The 18,795-nt window shown below is 30.3% G+C and overlaps 2 protein-coding genes across 2 annotated transcripts in view; both read left to right on the top strand.

The window, feature by feature from the left end:
- Positions 1-18,795, top strand: part of LOC145184803 (uncharacterized) — a 115,304-nt gene that overhangs the window by 76,895 nt on the left and 19,614 nt on the right. The window lies entirely within an intron of this gene.
- On the top strand, positions 9-13,280 carry LOC149885706 (glucose-induced degradation protein 4 homolog). Its single transcript, XM_090092116.1, has 7 exons — positions 9-1,007; positions 1,586-1,645; positions 9,273-9,347; positions 9,956-9,988; positions 10,118-10,219; positions 12,212-12,342; positions 12,957-13,280. Exons 1-7 carry the CDS (start codon positions 864-866, stop codon positions 13,018-13,020), a joined length of 609 nt encoding a protein of 202 aa, XP_089948242.1. The 5' UTR covers positions 9-863; the 3' UTR covers positions 13,021-13,280.

The following is an 18,795-nucleotide window of genomic DNA, read 5'->3' as shown; positions in this document are numbered from 1 at the left end:
TGCATCACAAATGAAGAGGTCTTTCTTGAAGACGGAAGTTCAAAAAAAAAGACGAAGTTTAAAAAAAACGAAAACTTTAAATGAAATGAAAGTCGATAAGAAAGCATGGATCTATATATTTTGGTAGAGATTTCGACTTGTTAGGTTAAACTTTGTCCTTATCACTTCAACAAAACGCTTTTTTTAAATTAAATTGTCTGCTTTTAATTAAGCGGTATAATTCAATTTGAAGTTCTCTGTAAAGTAAATCAGTATGACATATTAAAGGGAATAGATTATTGTCAATTATAGCATCCCCCTTTAGCTCAATTACATAGTTTCACGGATTCAAGACTTACACTTTGTTGATCTCCCTCAATTCCTTTTTTTTATTTGTCTTTTTTTTATTTGTATTTTGTTTCTTTCTGGTTAATGCCATTCACAGATAAATATCTCATTGATAATTTTTATGAAATACACTCCTAATTGAATTAGAGATAATAGTAATACATTTAGTTAGTTGAGTTACTTGTAATATTGTTATATCTTTAAGTTGTATGTTAGAAAATTTTATATCAATAATTTGACATAAAATTTGCTACTATACAATTTAAAGATACAACAACTAAACAAGTAACAGTTTTCATCAGCAATTACATATATTTCTCACAATTACAATAGTAATCAATTAGTAATTTGGTGAATATAAAATAATAAGTTGATGTTTAATCTATTTCTAAATAGTTCAACAATATTCTGCTGATTAAAGTTTTCGCCATAGTTATTGTATCCCTATAGTTTATAGGTATTATACTCTAACATCCTAACACACATAATTTATTATATTTTAAACAGTATATTTTTATACAGTAATTATAAAAGTGATGCCTGGCAAGTTGTTAGTTCCTGTAATTCCTAAATATAGTAAACAAGTTGGTATTCCTAATACATTACTCTATAGCGGCAGTCGTTTCCAAGGTAATCAGAAAAGTAAAGGAAATTGCTATGATGTTGAAGTAGTACTGCAGGTTAGTAAATTTTTTGTCAATTTTTTTATTGAAATGCCTATTCTGTTGTTTCAAAATATTTCAACAGATTTTGCCCATTACTCACTGGTTTTTTTCAATGACATAGGTGAGTTCTAAGCTGAAAATTTCTAAGCCAATTTATAAGTCATTAGATACAATTTTTCTTTAACATGTAATTTTTTCTATACTTTACCTATAATTTTAAAGTTATTATTAGAATGCAGAATCAGTTTCTAGCTTAAAAGTATTGTCTTTTTCAGTACTTTTTGGTAATCTATTTGACATGTAAATAATGAGAGTAAAAAGTTTATATACATATGTGTGTGTATGTATATATGTATGTATGTATGTATGTATGTATGTATGTATGTATGTATGTATGTATGTATGTATGTATGTATGTATGTATGTATGTATGTATGTATGTATGTATTATTTCTCATAAAGTATATTTAACATATAAATAGTTCATTTGATATATCCAATTAATTGGTTCTTTACTTGTAAATATATATTCTAATCAATGTTTAAAGATGTTAATGTATTTTAATTTAGTTAGTTTAATTCTCTTTTTTAAGCATGTGGATCAAGCAAATTCATTTCTGTGTGGATATCTTAAAATCAGAGGGCTCACAGTTGTATGTATTTGTTTGTTTACAATTAGATTTTTCATCATTCTACATGAAATCACCCGAAGATTTGAATTATGCTCTTCAGATTTTCTTGAAATTTCTGCTATTGATCTGTTCTATAATAAAATTTAATCTAAATTACTTGAAATTTCAGATCAAAACATCAAATGGTTATTAAAACATTGAAGTTTAAATTTTGACCTGGTTTCTGAAAACAACTCAATGTTTACATCATTTTAAATTTGTAGAATATAGGTTCCAGAAATTGGGCTTAAAGTAACTTAAAATTATGAAATTGTGTTAAAAACATCTAAAAATGATGAAAAGTCTGAAAAAATAAATTTATATATGTAAATACAACAACTTTGTTTACTTTTATTTTCTACTGTTTTTTATTCAATTCTTTTACAACTTTTATACAGAAACAAAAAATTCTTGAGGGCGTAATTATGTACAAAAATAGCGTACGACTTGACTAAGTTATTAGTCAAGTCATAAAATGTAAATACGACAACTACAAAAATAGCGTATGACTTGACTCATAACTTACATCAATTAACTTTAATGACAAGAATTTTATAAACGTAATAATAAAGTTTCATAACGATCAGCTATTATCACATCACCCCAAGAACTAAAGTTCTTAAGTAACATAGTCATTTAAATATGTCGGCTTTGTCCTTTCTCTGGTTGATCGTCTGATCGCTGGTAATAAATTTTCGACGATTTCTCTGCCACCAGCTTCCTCCTCATCGTCAACAACTGTTTCTTCGGTTTCTTCCTCTTGTGCAGCAAAAATGTCTAAATCTTCAAAATCACTTTCATCGCTGTCGATCTTTTCACTGATAATAGTTTCTCTTGAAGCGTTTGAAACATTTGAGGCAGGAGCTATTCTCACATCTCGCACATGTCTTGGTACACCATCAATTTCAATATTTGTGTTTGTGAGTATGTCAGTTACAGTACCAATTTTCCAAACTGAAGTGCACTTTGCATCAGCAGGGCGAACGTAAACTTTTTCTCCAATTCCATAAGTTTCCATAACTCGTTGTGATCTTTCCTGAGTTTCAGTGTTTTTCTCCTCTTGAATTGGTAGACGCCAGACGTACATATTTTTCTGAGAAGCAGGTGCAGATTTCTCATTCGTTCCCACCGTTGGTGTTGCATTGTACCAAAATACCGCTAGTAACGGACATATTTGTGCCCTCGCAGCTGTTCGTTTTACTGTGCGGTGGTTATGCTCCACTATCCCATTCCCTGAAGGTCTATATGCGCATCTATACTTCCTTTTTACACACCATTTTTCACATATGTTTGAAAATACTTTGGATTTAAACACCGCTCCATTATCCATCAACAGTTCTTGCGGTGGGCCATGCTCCCTAAATACGGATTCCAATTGATTTACTACACTTTTGGTATCTTCGCACGGCAACTTTCTCCAAACTGCAAACCGACTTGGTCCACAGTCAATCATTGTTAAATATGGCGACCCTTTATAGTGAGTCACATCACAAGCAATTCTATACCATGTGTCTGGTACATCTAGCACTCCATTTTCCCATTTTACTGGTGCTGGATCAATTGAATTACATTGGCAACAATTGCGAACACATTCTTCAACGTCTTTTCTTAATACGTGCGGAAGTCTTCGTTGCACTGTAAACATTGTCCGATTAACGCCAAAATGATGCTTTGAGTGACAATTACGAATTTCCTCAGCAATACTTACCCCAGCTAGTTCTTTAGTATTTTTTTTTGAAAGTTCATTTATCCAAGTTTTTGGAACTCTTGTCAACACGTCAGCTTTGTTTTTGGAGGACGGAACCCATTTCAATGTGATGTTTATACTATATTCTTTTATTAAGTCTTGCAATAGAGAAAGTCTTCTTTTAATAAGCATTTCTGATAATCCATTTGATCGAACCCTATGACTTTCAGTCAGCATACTTTTTAACCATCCATGAACTGTTACTGAATCAGTGAATACTGACAAATTCTTTATATGCCACTTAGCAGCTAGGTTTATCCCACGCACCACAGCATCTAATTCAGCAATATTAATATGCATGACATCATTTATACTTCGAAGCCAGGCTGCATCCTCAATTATTACGCCATTGTATTCTATAGCAACCCCCATTGCCATGCTGCTTGCATCACACCACAATGTCGCTCCATTTTGAATTCCTTCAGCATTCCATTTTCCTCTCACAGAATCGCTAACTTCCAATTGGCGCAATATTTCAATCAACCATGACTGAGCTTGATCTCCGATTAGATCATCCCAAGCATCTCCTTGACTATGTCGTTTTATAAAACTGCAGGCAATTCTGAGCCAACCTCCAACAGGATAGTGACCTAACAAGTGTCCACATATCGAAAAAAGTTTCCGTCGTGTTACTTTTTCAGTTTTGATATCTTGTGACTTTGGAATGGTGTTTCCTCGTTTCCAACAAAGCTCCTTTTTTTCATTTCTAAATAGTTGCAAACCCAATACTCGTGCAGTATCACATTGCTCTGGCTCTTTGGTTACCAATCCATAACGCGCCAAATGATTTACGACCTTTTCAACTGATGTTTTTTCCAAATTAACAATTATATCGTCAATGTAGTGGTCAGTTGCTTCACTAATATCTGCATCTAGATTCAACACGCTGCCTAAGATTGAAGACATTATTTTTGGAGCAGAATTTAACCCAAAACCAAGACGTGTAAGATAGTATTTTTCTTCTTTGTAGATTACCCTCTGATGCTCCCACAAACTCGGATCGATTTGTACTTGCATATACGCGCATCTAAGATCGAGTGTTGCAAATTTGTCACCAAGAGTTCTCCATTTTCTAACTTTTTCATCACATGCATCACTTGTGGCATTATGCGAATTAATGTACTGATTCAATTCGCGAAAGTCCAGAACAGGTCGTACCTTTCCTTTATTTTCCTGCTCAACAGCCATTAACGGGACAATCCCTTCTGTACTTTTTTCTTCTTTGTTGCATGGTTTCAACCAGCCATTTTTCACCCATAAGTCCATCACATTATTAAATTGAGGTATCAACTGGGGTTTTACCTTGTACTGCGCGACAGAATTTCTTACTTGTGGTTGACCTTGTTTCCATTTATATTTAGCAGTCCACTTTGTACCACCAAAGTAAGCATCAAAATTCTTGTCATTTATACCAACAATTTGTTTCTCTGTATAAATTGAAACAAAACCAAATTCAATTTTTCCATTGTACAAGTGCACTCCTCCACAGCGATTAATGACATCCATACCAATAATAGCATCAATACCGTTGACAACACTTTTTAGAATCATTACTAATGCTTTGAGCTTTTTTCCTTCAATGATTAATGTTACTGTAGCTTCTCCCTCCGTTTTCACAACTTCTCCATTAACAGCCAACACCATTATATCATGTCTTCTAATACGAACACCAGCTTTCCGAGCCATGTTGTTTGAGATAATAGTTCGGGTACATCCAGTGTCGACCAGTGCTTTCCCAGCAAAGGTGTTCACCTGCACAGTGCATATTGGAAGCGCCGTTAGTTGTTTAGGGAAACAGCTGGCGCTGGCGATTCCCCATTTGAGTTTCCCTGATGCAACAAACAAAATCTTGCAATGTGTCCAGATTTTCCACACCTGAAACATTTTATCCCATCACTGACATTTTGTTTCTTCAAAAAACAGATTCGAGCAACATGTCCAGATTTGCCACAGTTGTAGCAGATAACATCAGTAGCGGATGGTTTCTTAACATTTTTATGGAACTCAGAGATAGTTGTTGAAACATACTCTTCTTTTGTTTTTTCCGTCATGAGTACTCTTGCATGGTTCAATGCATCCTGTAAACTGATCCCAAATATTTTCACTTGTGCTCGTAGCTGCTTCGAAATTTCACCCGGCAATCCAGTTATGAACGCTCTTAGCAATAATTCTTCGCTTTCAATATCGGCCAAATTCATAAGTTGACGCAAACTGGCCAAATACACATCGACAGATTCACCGTCATTCCATCTCCGATCTCTGAACTGCTCGTAAGCTTGGAAACCATCAACTGCAAATGCATCTAGTAGGGCTTTTTCAATGTCCTTAGCGGAAGTTTTTTGGCTCTCCCCAAGTTGCTCATATAATGCGAACGCACTGCCTTCAAGAAACAACGGAATGATCAATGAAAGATCGCCCAACTTTTGCAGCTCTCCCACCAGCTTGATCTTTTTCAACCACACTACAACATCTCCAGATCCATCAAATTTTCCAATCATTTTTGCCATGGATGCCATACTGCCGAAATAGCTTGTAAATACAACAACTTTGTTTACTTTTATTTTCTACTGTTTTTTATTCAATTCTTTTACAACTTTTATACAGAAACAAAAAATTCTCGAGGGCGTAATTATGTACAAAAATAGCGTACGACTTGACTAAGTTATTAGTCAAGTCATAAAATGTAAATACGACAACTACAAAAATAGCGTATGACTTGACTCATAACTTACATCAATTAACTTTAATGACAAGAATTTTATAAACGTAATAATAAAGTTTCATAACGATCAGCTATTATTACAATATATTCTTTAACATCACTTAACATCAAGACCAGTTCTTTCAAAATACCCCTCTAGAAAGTTTTTGTTTTAAATTACTAAAATTGTTGCATGATTTACAAATTCTCAGCTGCAAAAAATTAGTGACATACAAAATGTTACTTTGAAATAATTTTTAAAATGAACTATTTGTAGGACATAGTGCATTTAAAAAATTATTTGATTGCAGTTTTGTTTTTGCAAGCTTCTAAGAAGAACCTTGCAACAGCATGACTGCAATCAACAAAGGTCATGATGTTTATGAAAAGAATTTAAATAGACTAGATGTTGAGCTAGAAAGGTAATTTGAATTTCATGACAAAATGTGCTCAAAGCAGGCCAGCAATGATACTAATAATGAAAAAAAAAAACTTTGATGAAGTCATTTATTTGGTTACCTAATTTTAAGAAGAGAGAATATTATCCAATCACATTGGACCAATTGTGTAGCTAAAATGCTCTGTTCTCCTTCTTTCAAATCAGTTCACATCAGCCAATCTTTTCTAATCCAATAATTAACTATTCCAGTAACAAAGGAAGCATGGATATTTGGAAAAGCCACCTTGTAGTTCTAGCAAGAAGTTTACCATCAATAGATCCATAAATATAACCCACTAATGGTCGTTATAGATATACTGTAGTATATATTTAATAGGATTATACTTCTCTTTTAGAGTTATGAAATGGCTGATGAGTACCACCACATAAACACTAGTGTTGTGCTGCAGAATACATTTTAAGCTTCATTTAGAGCTATCAATGATTACCCTCCAGTTATCAGGGACATACTCTCCAATACCCTATTTTACAAAGACAACACAAAAATCTTTACAATAGAGAAAATTTCTGGAAAAGTGTTTCCATTGTCACAAATATTTGACACATGTTTTACAAATTACAAGAGAGACGCATGACTTGTTTTGATCTCCATGTTTAACTTCAACATACACGAAATAGACTTTTTTTATCAAAATCTGTAATTGGTTTTCTGTTGTTTCCTATTTTGCATTCGCCACATGTAACAAAAAGAGTCAGGGTAATTCTTACACAATCTAGTAGATGTTTTTACTAAAAATAGAAATATGTAAAACATTGTTTTAATTTTAATTAATTATCAAGTAAACTTTCATTATTAAGCACCATGTAAAATTAGACTGGTGTGTATCAAAAGTAACTAATAAGGCTGTATAACAACAACCTGGAATATTTTAATATGCATTTTATTTATCTTCTCTATTTTGCACTTCTTTCAACTTTTTACATCAGCAACATAAGTAAAAAAAGCATGGAATTTTTTCTTTTACAAGAATCTGTAAAGCTTGATGTATGATATTTACATATTTCTTATATTTAAAGTATCATTACTTTATACCAATGGAGTGTATTTTACTTAACAGTCATGTATAAAGTTTGTAAACACTTTGTGCATGCAAACTTATATATATCATAACTAAAGACACCTTTAGGCTTAGCCACGAACAAAGAAATAAATTAACTTTTTACAATTAAGACATTGCATAAAGAAAAAAGTAGAGCTAATCAAGGAGTATGATTTTCTGATTTAGTGTCCCAAAAAAAAGGTTTTTACATTTCTGGCACCATGATGTGTGTCGATCAGTGTAATAGGATGTTAAAAAGATTTCTATAATATATGTTTTTAACAATTTTACCTGATATTTGAAACTATGTTTCCTTCAACAGACAGTATAGCCAGAATTTGGGACTTACATCACAATCACTGCTTCTCATTGCTATCAATCCCATCATATATAAAAATTTTAAAACATTTTACCATAATTCTGAAAAAATTGAAATAATTTAATGTTTATTGTTAATATCAATCTTTCTGTTGACAATTTATTATTGCATTTAAGTACCAGTGTAGGCTCAATTTTGCAAGTGCATGTGAAGTGCAGTGTAAAAGATATGATGAGTTGTTTTAACAGTTTTATAGATCTGGATGAAAATAGTGTCAGATCTTAACTTTATCCTAATCCAAACTTTAAGTAAATTTGTCCTTAAATTATAAAATAATATTGTCCATATTTAACTACTGTGTGTAACTCTTTTTAAACTGTTTTAAAAAAAGATTTTTGAAATTCTTTATTTCAATCAGATACCTGAAAAGCTCATAGTTTTAAAAGTAATGTTTTGGATTGTAAAAGTAAATTTTTGAATGTTTATGATGTCAAGCAGTTTTATTAGCACAGTTTGTACAATATAAAAATAGATTTACTTGTTTTTAAATAAATTCTTTTCAAATGTAAAATCTGAGTTCCCTATCCTAAATATTATAAAATTTCTTTATAGTTTTAAGTTTAATATTTCTCTTGCAATTAGGTTACAAAGAATTTTTAAATGATATCAAGTACATGGATCTTTTTGGGAAATCAGGGCAAAATTCTAATCGAAGTATCTCACAAGCAGTTTGATGTTTTGATTGGAAATAAATAAAATCCATACCCAAAGTTTTTTAGAATTCATAAAATTACAGTTCAGTTTTCAGAAAATTTGGGGAATTTAACATGATATGATTTTAGTATGTTAATATTAATTTTAATATTTTATAAAATGATAAAATTATTATTAGCATTTAATGTTAACTGTTTATTTTAAAAATTTCTTTATTTTAATTGTTTAACATTAAAGTAAGTTTCCTAATTTTAATAAAAAAATATCTTTTAAAGAGAGTTTTCAAAAAATCATGTTTACATAAACTTACATTGTTTACACTGAGAACATAAGATTAGTGTCTTATGTTCTCAATGATCAAGATTTTAAATAGCAGAAATGTTTTTAGGACATTTACACTTTGTGCTTATTTTGCAAAAGTCAAAGATCTGTTTTAATGTGAGAAGTAAATCTGTTCCTTTTATTTATCACATTTTGCATATCTTAAAAGATTTTATGTAAGGGAATTTTTTCAAATAAAAAAGGCATCAAAGTTGATGTCATATCAGGAGGTAAAAATTAAGTAGGATTCTACTGTCCATAAGAAATATGTAATATTGAAAATCTCATGGATTGTCTTTTTTAATAGGAGTATCCTACCTTAGTTACATATTTTGATGGTGAAATAATTAGTGAAAAGTATCCATTCCTAACAAGAAAATGGGTAAGTTATTTATATAATACTGCTTAATAAAAAATTATGATAAAAAAAGAAAAAATGAAGTTGATAAGCTGTTGTGGATAAATCCGTCAAATATTTTATCACAAATAACTTTAAAAAAAATATAGTAGACTTAATAATCGTTTAGAATAAATTGGCAAACTCATTTAAATTTCATCAGTTTAATGATTTTATCTTGTTTTCCATTCACCAAAAATTATGTCATTTAAGTTCAATCATCTTTTACCTCTTCAATCAGCTTCTTTCCGTGTTTTTGAACATAATGCTAGTTATATAATACTACAATGCTTGAAATTATTATGAAATTTTTTTCATATGTGGACATGTGTGTCAAATTAAGTAGAATGGTGTTATACATAAGTTTAATTTGTCAAATTTAATTTTGCAACTGTACTTGTAAAAGTACATTAAATTCTCTATAAACTTATCAAATATTTAATTGGGTTTTTTGTTAACGTAATATCCTAAATTTAATTTATTTTTTGGGATTTTCAAATATTTAATTATTGGAAATTAACCTTAAGAAATGGTGCAATTACTTTAAAAACTAAAATGTGAACAATCTAAAAAGACTTTGTATTTTCTTCCAGGATGCAGATGAGGATGTTGATCGAAAGCATTGGGTAGGTGCTTGATAGCATTGTTCTTTAAAAATCTCATTTGCTTTATAGATATAATACCTACTCTTTTTTTTAAAGTCTACATATAAAAGCATTAAAAAGGATTTTCTTTACCATCCATATGTTTTCCAGGGAAAGTTTGTTCCATTTTATCAGTTTGCAAAGAAGTTTAATACTGACAGTTTTGATTATGAATATTTAAGGACATCAGATGTTGTTTTTATGCGCTGGAAGGTAATATTTGTGACTTTTGTTAGATACTATCATATTATCTTGTTTATTTTGTATGTTTCTAAGATCATTAAAGTTTTTGTGATCTTTTTAAGTTTGTTTCTAAGTTGGTAGAAGAATATTTGTTGTTTTGATTTTCTGGATTCTAAATATTTTTAAATAATGATAAAATTTAATTGTACTGTGTAAAGTGCATTTTTTGGTCGATATTTTGGAAATATCAAATTTGCATTTAATTTAGCTTTTGAAAAAACGCAAAGTTATTTTTTTTATACTCTTCATATTTTTTTATGTACAGCGAGTGCTTTTAAATTAGTGTGGTTTAACAAAACCTTAAAGATTCATAGGCATCATGCATATGCTAAGTAGTAACTGATGTTTAAATTTATTCAAAACCATATAAATTAATTCAAGAACTTGCACACAAGTTAGAGGCTAGTTAGACATTATTACTCTAGCACTTTCAACCAATTAAATAAGGTAGGAAAACCAAAAATGCTTGATAAAGGGCTGCTGTAATAAATGCCTAAAACAATTAACTTTAAAGCATGTAAACAAAATAAATATGAAGTTAGAAAAACTGCTAAAAACAGTATTATAAATTTTATTTAAAACTAAATAATATTTCTAATACATCAATATATATGATGAAATATTTCAAAGAAATTAATTTTCTTCCTGCAGAAATTCAATAAAATTTTGAACTTTTGCTTTGGTGGTTCCCATAAGCTTGTGCATAGCATTACAATCATAGCTATTTGATGATTGTATTTAATGTAAGTTTTATTGCATTCAATAATACAGAAGTTTTAGAAGTTAACTTTCTGCAGCTTTTTTCTTAAATTCCAGAACAGTTTGCCACCTTTTAAGATTTGAAACAATCTTTTTGTATGTTCACTAAGTAAGAGGCCCAGGTTAATATTGATATAGTTAACAAGATTTCTGGCCTGTTGAAAACTCTTCTATATTCCACTATGAGATATGCAACTAATTGATTTTGTTTGAAAAAACCTTGAATAACACAGCTAACACTGTAGGGATGTCTTTTCAACTCCGTTGCTATTGAGTTATTGCTTCTATAAGGATTTCCCAAATATTTGTGCATAATTTTTTCTCTAATGTCTTTTTTTAAAATTAATCCTGATTTAGTAAGAAAAATAAAATTTTTTTTTGAAACCATAGCATGTTACAAATACAATTAAATACTTGTTTATACAGTTGCTGAAAAAAGAAAAATTCACATTTTTCCTTGTTTACATTCTTTAATTCTTTATTTATGCAGCATTAATGATTCATTTCTTGATTTCTTGATCAAAGGAAAGATTTCTTGAACAAGAGAAAGAACTAAAACCATCAATAAAATGCAGCAGAAGTTGTGAATATGGATGGTTGCACTGGTTAATCAGAAAGGTTCTTTATATTTTGCCCAATTTACCTTTCAAAAGTTAAAGAATAGGAATATGAAATCTACCTTCATCCACAGTGCTCTCCAGACATTTTGTCTACTTATTATATTTTATCTTAATCCAACATTTCAAAGGCTCAGCCTAGAAATTGGCTAACTCCATTATTGACCCAAAATCATGTTTGTCAAATACATAGGGTCATTACCTCACTGTATGCAAAACTAAAAAACTTCTAGCTCTCAAAATATGGATATGGATATTGTAAATATTTTATTTTTATTGAGTTTTTTGGCCTTCCTTTAAAATTGTGTAAAACAGAGTTGGCTGATTTGCAGATTAAACCAACAATACCAGAACTAATAAACTTTAATTGATTGATAAAAAATATTGCTTCTAGTGATAATTATTGCTGTTTAAAAAGTTAATTGTTAACTAAGGAAAATGTGTGTAAATTGAAGATTACATATTAGTTATTTTCTTACTTTAATCTTTCTAATCTTACTCTAATTTATTATAATCTTGCTCTTATCTTATAGCTTTTATCATATTTAAACTGTTAAGCTTTTGGGATTGTAAATGTCATTTTTAGGAGCGATTTCTTTTACCAGATCACAGGATAACAGATATCAATGGTGCATCATTTGCTGGATTTTATTACATTTGCTTTCAAAAATCAACTGCAACTATTGAAGGTTTTTATTACCACAGAAACTCTGAAATGTAGGTAGTTAAAGCACCATGTAGAGTTTTTCCCTTGATATTTTTGTATAAAAATAGGAAAATAGCTGCGATAAACAAAACCTGTTTGACAATATAAATTATTATTTATGATGGTAAATGTATAAAAAAGTAGCTGCAGTTTAAATTTTAGTTATCAGGCAAAATTTAAATTTTCACATTTTTTGTTTTATTTTTATAACCAAGCACATTTAAAAATTTTCCATTTAATCTTCTTGACTTAAAAAAAAAAAAAAGCCGCGTTTTTTTTGTTTTTTTTTTTAAAAAAAGATATATTTTATTTGATTTTTGTATTTTAATATGATTAATTTTTCAAAAAGTGATCTTTTATATTACTAACTTTAGGTTAACCTGAAGTTAAGTTCGAAATTTTTTACAAATATTCTTTTTTTAATTATTTAAATAATCACCAAGATATCTAATAAATTGTTTATTTATAGTAGTCAGTTTCTCTCTCTAAAAGAAAGAATTTTTTTTTAAACTTTCTTAGTATTTAGATTATTTGTAGTGTTTATATTCAGTGGTATTTATTGAATTAGTGGTATTCTGTGTATTACTCATATTCTGTGGTATTTATTGAATTTTTATTTTAATAGGTTTCAATCTCTTACACTTGTTCATATCACAGATAATGCGCCTTCAACATTTGAGTTTAGGTGACGGATGTTGATAACGAATGTGTTCGCAATAATTTCAACATTTTACTGTTGCTTTGTGTTTTTAAAGTGTTTTTATTTGCATCCATTTACATTCAATTATTTGAGTTTTTTTTTACTAATATGAATACCACTGGTCGAGAGTTTTTATGCTCAATGTGAAAAGCATGTTATTTATACAAATGACGAAGTACAATTTAAGTATGAGAACAATATTATGGACACCAAAAAATAGGCTCGAAATATTTTACGGTTTTATAAAATGGTAGGAATAACATCATGACTTAATATTTTAAAAAACAGTTTAAAAAGTGGACGCAAAACTTTACTTTTTTTTTTTTTTTTTTAAAAAAAAAAAGAAGTTCATTTGCGCGTTGGGTTTTTTTTTTTCGCATTTCGGTACCTTGCTGCATAACATAAAAGGCTGGTCCCTTAATTTATTTATTATTAATTTATTAATGCTAATAGTTTAGGACTATTTGTGTATATAACGGAAATAAATTGAACATGTTATATTTAAATGTTTTTTTTTTAATAGTGCAATTATTTCAAGAGATTTCAGAATATAAAAAGTGAGCAGTTTTTACATATTTAAATCATTCGACAGCATTGAACCATAACATATTGCTCTCCAAACCAAAATATTACTTTATATTGAAATCCTAGCAGTTAGCGCAAATTAGCTAATGAGCAAAATTGAGGGAACACACTGAAATTTATACAAACATTGAACGCTACCTATTTTGATTTCAATGGAAAAAATATCTAGGCAAAGTATAGTATAACGGTAAGAAAGAAAAACAATATCGTTATTTTTAATTCCAAAACTAAAAAAAAACTTTTAAAAGTATATCATCAAAAGCATATCAGATCAGTAATTGATGGCATATTGTTTTTCATAAACTTAGTACATCAAGACTCAATAAGTTAGTTAATATGAACTTGTTTTATTTGTAACCAAGTAGTTTGAAGTTCGTGATACAACTCTTCATTATTTACTTTATCATCGAGTTATTCTCAAATTGTCAATAGGATTTAGATCAAGATATTGCGCGGGCCATTGCGCCACAGCGGTTTTACTTTTTATCAAACCATGTATTTTAGGGATTATTGTCCTGTTGGAACGTCAATCGTAGAGGCTTATTTTCATCTAAAAATCAAAGTTTTTTAGTTATAAAAGAGATAATTTGCTAAGTCAAGAAGTTCGCAGAAGACTCGCAGAGATCTTTTCATCAAAAGCTGCGGGGCCCTGAGTAAAAGAAACTTTTTTTAAATAAAATGTTATAAGCAATATGAATATATACTCAAGTTTCTGGATCCAACAATCTAAACCTGATAAACCTTATAGTTAAATCTTTTTTATCGAGTTTTTTTTACTGATATCAAGTTTATTTATTTTGCTAAATTGAACTTGGCACACACAACCTTGTGTGGAACTATTATGAGCTTTAATTGGAAGTTCTTAGTTGATTTTCAATTAAGATCTTCAATTGTTCAAAACTAAGTTGTAAGTTTATTGAATATACGTTTAAGAGCATAAGTTGTAAGATTATTGAACATGCGTGTAAGAACATGTTATAAGATTATTGAACATGCGTGTATGAACATAAGTTGTAATTTTATTGAACGTGCGTGTTGAACCGTTGATTGTAGATTGGATCTTGCTTTAAAAAGTCAAAACAAAATAAAATCTTATTTCGATATACTTTTTTAAAACAAAGACCTGCTGACAGTGTGTGGCACTGTGTGGTCATATAAAAGCTTATCTTCACTGATTACAATAAGTTATTTACCTAGAAACTTTTCTTCTTTTCCTTCGCTTTAACGTCTTAGTAGTCAGGATGTGTTTTTAATTTGAATCCGTAAATTGCTTCACAGCTTCAATGATGCAAAATTAAGTTGCTAATGTTAATTCTAGTTACATGTTTATGAACGAGAAAAGGTACGCATGGAGTACTCAAACTTTTGGTTAAACAAACGTTGCGAAGCAAATCATAATTGAGATAAATAACACTGGTCAACAAAAAAATACTTTTTAAATGCACCATGAATCTAAATAGCTTTTTCTAAACCAGTTTTTTGCGCTGATTTCAAATCTGTTTTCAGTTTTCTTCCAGCACGTCTAGTTCTTGAGATATTTGGAATTTTAATTTTCGGACATTCTGTACTTTATCCCAATACATAAACATTGATAAACATTCAATATTTCAAGCACCACTTAAGTTTCTATACAAATAATTCAAAGTCTCTGTGACTAGGTTTATTCGTAAACATTTATACACATTTAATAGTTTAAAGACTGTTGACTAAAGCATATAAATCACTTAAAACCTCTGTGAGTATGACTTCCTTTTGTAGACTTTTTCTGGTTCATCACGATAAAGCATACAACAGTAGTCAGCTAACATGCTTTCGTTCCAGAATCCTTGGTAACGCTTTTCCATCACTTGAATATCTTGGTGGAATCGTTCACCTTGTTCATCACTCACAGAGCCCAAATTTTCAGGAAAAATTGCCAAATGCGAATGCAGAAAATGCATTTTCAATGACATACGACAGCCCACTTTTTGGAACGAATCGAGTAGCTTTTGAATACAATTTTCATATTTACACGATTTGTGATTCCCCAAGAAGTTCTTACAAACCCATACAAACGCTTTCCACGCTTCTTTTTCGTCGGAAGTAAGTGACTCTTCAAATCCATGGTCTTTCAAAACCTCTCGAATTTGGGGTCCGACAAAAACGCCTTCTTTGAGTTTCGCTGCACTAATTTTGGGAAATTTTTCAACCAAGTATTGAAAACCCGCTGATTCAGTTTTACCCAATGCTTTTACAAAGCTTTTCATCAAACCAAGCTTGATGTGAAGCGGTGGCAAAAATATTTTGTCTAGATCAACCAGCGGAATATGGTGAATGCTGCTTACACCGGGTTTGTATTCATTTCTTAACATCCGATCACGTTTTACGTAATGTTCGTTCACAGCACGACTATCCCATAAACAAAGAAAGCAGCAGAACTTGGTAAACCCTGTTTGCATACCCATTAACATACCAATCACTTTCAAATCACCACAAATGTTCCACTGGTGAGTTTTGTAATTAATAGCGTCTAGTAATATTTTCATATTTTCGTGAGTTTCATTCAAGTGTACGGAATGAGCGATTGGAATACATGGCTTCTGATTGCCAATATGCAACAACACGGCCTTCAAACTCCTCTTTGATGAATCAATAAAGTGGCGCCAATCACGAGGCGAATGCACTTGAGATAACTTTTCAAAAAGATCATTGATATTATCAGAGTTGTTACGGCATAATATGTCTGGCAGATCTGTCGACATATTTTTAGACATATTTTACATAGACATAAAATATGTCAGAATTATTTTTCTGTCCTCTTACTTTGACATAACTTTATGTCTGAAACATTTTCTGCCGACATAAAATATGTCCGAAATATTTTTCTGTCCACTTACTTTGACATAACTTTATGTCTGAAACATTTTCTGCCGACATAAAATATGTCAGAAACATTTTTCTGTCCACTTACTTTGACATAATTTTATGTCAGAGACATTTTCTGCCCGACAAATTATGTCAGAAATATTTTCTATCCACATATTTTAACATAATTTTATGTCTGAGACATTTGCTGTTTCTTATTTTAGAAGAAAAAATCGTACAACTTTATTGCTCATTTTAGATTAATTTGACGAGTAAAACAAAAGTTTCGATTTCCCCTTGTTAGAATGTAAAAACTTAGTCTCAAACTTAGTTTTTATTATTGAATGTGGTTTTTATTATATGGCGTCCTGTGCCGCACTAGAAATTATGTTAAGTAGAAAGGAAAGTAGAACTTTTAAAGGGTCGAACCATTTATAGCATAAATTCTACGATCTAATCGTCTGCAACATAATAAAAATAGAAAATAATTCTTTGTCAGAATATTTATATCCGTTCCATGATAGGTCGAATAATTTATGGTCGAAGCAAACCTTATTAAAAATATAGTTTTTCACCAGCGCGGCGTTTCAGGTTAAAATAGATTAACCACAGGACGAACGACAATTTAAAGCAGCGGTTAGAATACAATTTTAGCCGTAAGAAAATATCTTGCCAACGTTTATCTTTTAATTTAATCGAACCGTCAGAATCGTTTTTTGAAGAGTAGTGATCTTAACCGAAAATTTACTTCAAATAAAACAAATATCAATGATAATGTTTGGTTGTTAAAATTTTTTTTTTTCTCTTACACTTTTTCTAAAGAGAAAACATCCCTTTTCAGATTGTAAATGATACAACGCAAGCCATTAAAATGGCAATTAAATGCCTTAGAATCAAATATTTTTCTGCTCTCCTCAACAATCCACATGGCATTACAGGTTGCTAATAATTGGAAAATTGGCTTTTTTTTTATCCAGTTGTATTTTGTGGCCTTTTACCTTTATTTTGGCATTTTGACACAGAAAAATTTAAGTTCTCGAAAAAGTATTTATTTTGGAAAAAAAGTTGAAATTAATTTTTGCCCCTCAAGAATTTTTAAGGATAATAAAAAACAACTTTTGACTTCCGATCCGAAGATTAACTAGTTGATTTCATTGATGAAATTTGTTCAAAATAAAGTGACAGAATCGTTTTGAAACAGCCGCGATATGAAAAAGGGCATTATTATGGCATTTTACATTCACGATTTTGGAATTTCACATGTAAAAAATGTTGGCAACACTGAATTTAATTGTCAATTAAAACGACTAAAATATGACGACTTGGAATGCTCGCTTCCACGTTTGAGACATTAAAACGATTTTCCTAGCCGCATTAAAAAAACTCTTGATGCTGGAGTCTTTTGACCCAAATGCAATTCAGTTGTAGATTTTTATATCACGGCCGTTTAATCTATTCTCAAAATTAACTTTGACTTTTTGTGCTAGAATTTTGTCAAGTACTTTGCTAACACAAAATCTAAAAGAACTTTATTACGTTATAAAAAATTTTTTTTTTTGTTTCGACTCTAAAAAGGTTTTCAGAACTCGATTCTTGCACTGGGGCGCCATAAAAAATTGACTAATAGAAAATGTGAAACGTTTAGTTTTTTAAACAAATTTTATTTTATCAATCAAATCTAGATTATTTTTTACAACCATGATGGAGTCTAAGAAATCATTTGAAATGCGAGTACGTAGATGGCTATAAACCAAAGCGAATCCAGAGAAATCACGTTCAACTTTTACGCTGGAGAACGCTGCACCGTAAACTACTTGCGAGATTTCATAAAGCCGATTCCATTTTGTTTTCTGGTTTTTCTTCCAGTACGCAAGAATGTTGAATTCAACGTCTAATGACACTCACGGTTCATTAAGAGTCCATTTTAAAATTAATTGACGAATATCTTGATCTGACTCTAAAGCTGCATTAGCAACATCTTGTCTGGTTCCTCCTCCAGTATATTCAATGAAACGGCGTACTTTTTCAGCATAAATTTCTTCTGAGTTCATAGGAATCATCTCTTCAGAAGTATTTGAGGAATATGACGCATTTAATTGTATGGATTCTTCTGTTGATGAAAAACTTGATTGTTCTCGTTGAGTACAAAGTTTTTGATGAATTTTGATTAGCTGTATAATTCCTCTATTCAACATTTCTGTATTAAACAGTTGATGACCCGATGTAAAGCAAAATCTAGGATCCATAACTAAAGCAGCAATAAATGCTTCACATTTAAAAAAAACTTGTTCTCGTGTATTGATTGCGTTGGTCAATAGCATTTTTAATCCCAAAT

The sequence above is a fragment of the Hydra viridissima genome, unplaced genomic scaffold, assembly GCF_058129835.1.
Source record: "Hydra viridissima isolate aposymbiotic clone 2 unplaced genomic scaffold, HvirCarnegie_v1 scaffold_7, whole genome shotgun sequence".
Taxonomy (NCBI): Eukaryota; Metazoa; Cnidaria; class Hydrozoa; order Anthoathecata; family Hydridae; genus Hydra; species Hydra viridissima.
This window is presented reverse-complemented; position numbering and strand designations above follow the sequence as displayed.